Genomic DNA, 3,513 nt, shown 5'->3' on the forward strand with positions numbered 1-3,513 from the left:
TTTAAATTAAAGTGCTAAAATATAACTCATATACTTATGAACATTGAATATGAGGCTTTTTTTGGTTCTGAACTGCTAAATCTTTTATATACATTGTCTTTATTTAATTCTTAACACATTTTTGGTCAAATGTTCTGCCATTCCTATTTTGTAGATTAGTAAACTGAGACTTAGAGTTTGTTACATGACAAACCCAGCGTCTCAAGTATAACAGAGCTGGGTTGTGAACTCAAGAAGCATGACTGTAAAATCTTCAAGTGTAGCTGTTATGCCATGCTTTCCTTTTGTTATAAGATCATAAACTCATTGCACTTCTATACTAAGGATCCCAAGGATTATCTAGATCAGCACTTAATAAGTGAAGAGTCGGAGATAGACCCTGCTTTCTAATGTGTTCTTCTAACTTAGTCCTTTAGTAGGTCTTGACTGGGAATAAGAACCTTTATTTGGTTTCTGTATTTAAGTATATCAAACACCTTCTTGTATATAGTTGCTGCTTTTTCAGTATTGCAATAAATTAGTATATGGCCCTTTTTTTGTTATCTTATTTTATATGTATGCTTGTATTGCCTGCATGTATGTAAGTGTACCCATGTCGTGCAATGCCGGCGGAGGACAGAGAGGCTGTCAGATCCCTTGGAACTGGAGTTACGGACAGTTGTTAGCTGCCATATGGGTGCTGGGATTTGAACCTGGGTCTTCTGGAAGAACAGCCAGTGTTCTTAACGGCTGAGCCATCTCTCCAGCCCCAATGGCCCTTTTTTTAAATGATGAAATTGTTGACAATATCTGACTTGGCATTTTGTAAGAATTTACTACCTTGGTCTTCTGTTAAAAATCTTTGGTGTAGGGGCTGGAGAGATGGCTCAGTGGTTAAGAACACTGGTTGCAGAAGACAGGGGTTCGAATCCCAGCTCCCACATGGCAGCTAGCAACTGTCTATAACTCCAGTTCCAGGGGTTCCAACAGCCTCTCTGTCTTCCACAGGCATTGCATGACATGGGTGTACTTACCTGCACGCAGGCAATACACGCATACACATAAAATAAAAATAATAAATAAAATATCAAAAAAAGATTTAAAAAATCTTTGTGAGTCTTTGATTTATTATTTATTTATTTATTTATTTATTTATTTATTTATTTATTTAATGGTGCTGGTGATTGAATAAAGGGCCTTACACGTGATAGTCAAGCTCTTTACCACTAGACTACATCTTCAGTCCTCCTCTGATTCTTTTAAGCTTAGTAGTACATAGTTAGGGTCAACAAAGTTCAACCCTAAGAACATGGTAGCACTTGCATGAAGACTGTGATGGTGACCTTTATACTCTGGCTTGGCTGGGTTTTTTTTTTTTTTTTTTGTTTCGGTCTTTTTGAGACAGGGTCTCCCTGTAGCCCCAGCTGTCCTGGAACTCACTATGTAGACCAGGCTGGCCTTGAACTCACAGAGATCCACCTGCCTCTGCCTCCTGAGTGCTGGGACTAAAGGCATGCACCACCATGCCTAGCAGGCTTGGCTGGTTTTTATGTCAGCAGCATACATACTTCTCATAGAGAGAGGCACACATAACTTAGACAAATGTTATTTTAAAACCTTAACTGAGGGGGCTGGAGAGTTGGCTCAGCAGTTAAGAGCACTCGCTGGCTGTTCTTGCAGAAGACCTGGGTTTGGTTTCCAACACCCACACGATGGCCAACAACCATCCATCCCTCCAGTTCCGGAGGATCCAACACCGTTTTCTGACTTCCATGGGGCACTGCACATGCACTTACATACATACAGGGAATATGCTCAGACACATAAAATAAAAATAATGATTAAAATATTAAAAAAAAAAAACTTAGCCAAGGATGGGTGGTGACACTTATATTTAACCTCAGCACTAAGGAGGCTGAGACAGGAAGATGATGAGGTTGAGGCTAACCTGGTCTATGTAATGAGGTCCTGTCTGGGAATAATCCCCAAATGAAAACCAACAGCAGACAATAGTGTCCTCCTCCTTCTCCACAGATTATCTGACTCTAGAAAACGAACTCGCACAGGCAGATCTTGGCCTGCTGCAATACCACACTTGCGAAGAAGAAGAGGCCGCCTTCCAAGAAGAGCACTCCAGACTCAGAACTCAGAAGTCGTAAAAGATGACGAAGGGAAAGAAGATTATCAATTTGAAGAACTCAACACAGAAATCCTGAATAACTTATCAGATCAGGAGTTACAACTCAATCACCTGAAAAACTCCATTACTAGTTACTTTGGTGCTGCAGGTAGAATAGCTTGTGGCGAAAAATACCGAGTTTTGGCTCGTCGGGTGACTCTTGATGGAAAGGTGCAGTATCTTGTGGAATGGGAAGGAGCGACTGCATCCTGACTGTAGGACTGCACATTATGTGCACTGCACTCATTTTCTCTCGGTACAGTTCAGAGCCCTAAGAGTCTGGCTTTTGCTATCTTTCTTAAAAAAACAAAAAACACAAAAAAATTCGCAAAAGAAGATGATGCTAGCCTTAACATGTACTTGTCAATGTTATGGATATTGTCATAAAAGATATCTTTTAAAAATCAGAAGAGAGACTTAATTTTTTAAATCTTGAGATTTGTAGAATGTTTCTAGGATAGGATACTAAAAATGAGTCAAACCCATGCATGGTGTTAGAAATTTTTCTAATTATTCCATTGAGTCAATTTTTGTGATTAGTGATTATCAGAGCAAACAGATCATGTAGATAGCACAAGTATTTGGAAAAAAACATTGTGTGTTTTGTTACCAAAATGTCGGAAAAATTTATTTCCATACCCTTTAGATTTCATAAAGTGCAGTGTATATAATGCCTACTGAAAGACTGTAAAATATTGAAATTTTCTTTCAAGCAAAATGTAAAAAATATATTGAGCCTGTAAATTGCTCCGTGACTAGACTTCATTGTCGTCTTAATATATTCTTTGCATGTACATATATATGCACATATGTGTATATATATGTGTGTGATTATGTGACCTATGCAATACAAATTATGGGAATGGGCAGCTTTGGAGTATCTATCCCATAATTCTTATTTCAGGAATAGTTGCAGTATTTACACAGCAGCATTTCTTCTCAGGCTTTTATTGGGTGCTGTTGCTTGCTATGTATGAAGAGAAATGTGTCGAACAGTTTAGTGTGTACTGGGGAAGGGTGTGAACAACAGTGTTCCTGGGCTTTTAGAATGCTTTTCACTTTTAGTCCTTGTAACAGCTGTTCAATACCTAAAACAAATTCAAATATCAACATTATCTCCTAGTAAAAGTGACATTTTTCAAATTGTCATGGCACATTATGATTGTAAATGTCTCTCAGTTTTAACATTAAGTCTGTAGGAGTCCCGTGAAGATTCCTGAAATGTCTGTAGTAATTGTTAGTCATGTTTGAATAAGTGTAGTATGAACAAAGTATTTTATTGCACAGGGTTAACAAACAGTATGTTGCTAGCTGAGGCTACTGCTGTTTTATTACAACATTACCTCTTGTTTTTA

The 3,513-nt window shown here is 38.2% G+C and overlaps 1 protein-coding gene across 1 annotated transcript in view; it reads left to right on the forward strand.

Moving 5' to 3' along the window:
• The window catches only part of Mtf2 (metal response element binding transcription factor 2), a 54,163-nt gene extending 50,656 nt beyond the window's left edge, over window positions 1-3,507 (forward strand). The window contains exon 14 of the mRNA XM_008826849.3: window positions 2,014-3,507. Within this exon, the coding sequence (XP_008825071.2) occupies window positions 2,014-2,371 (358 nt within the window). The 3' untranslated portion in view covers window positions 2,372-3,507. The remainder of the gene's footprint in view (window positions 1-2,013) is intronic.
• The last annotated feature ends 6 nt before the right edge of the window (window positions 3,508-3,513 follow it).

This window comes from Nannospalax galili, unplaced genomic scaffold (assembly GCF_000622305.1).
Source record: "Nannospalax galili isolate Female #2095 unplaced genomic scaffold, S.galili_v1.0 scaffold451, whole genome shotgun sequence".
NCBI lineage: Eukaryota > Metazoa > Chordata > Mammalia > Rodentia > Spalacidae > Nannospalax > Nannospalax galili.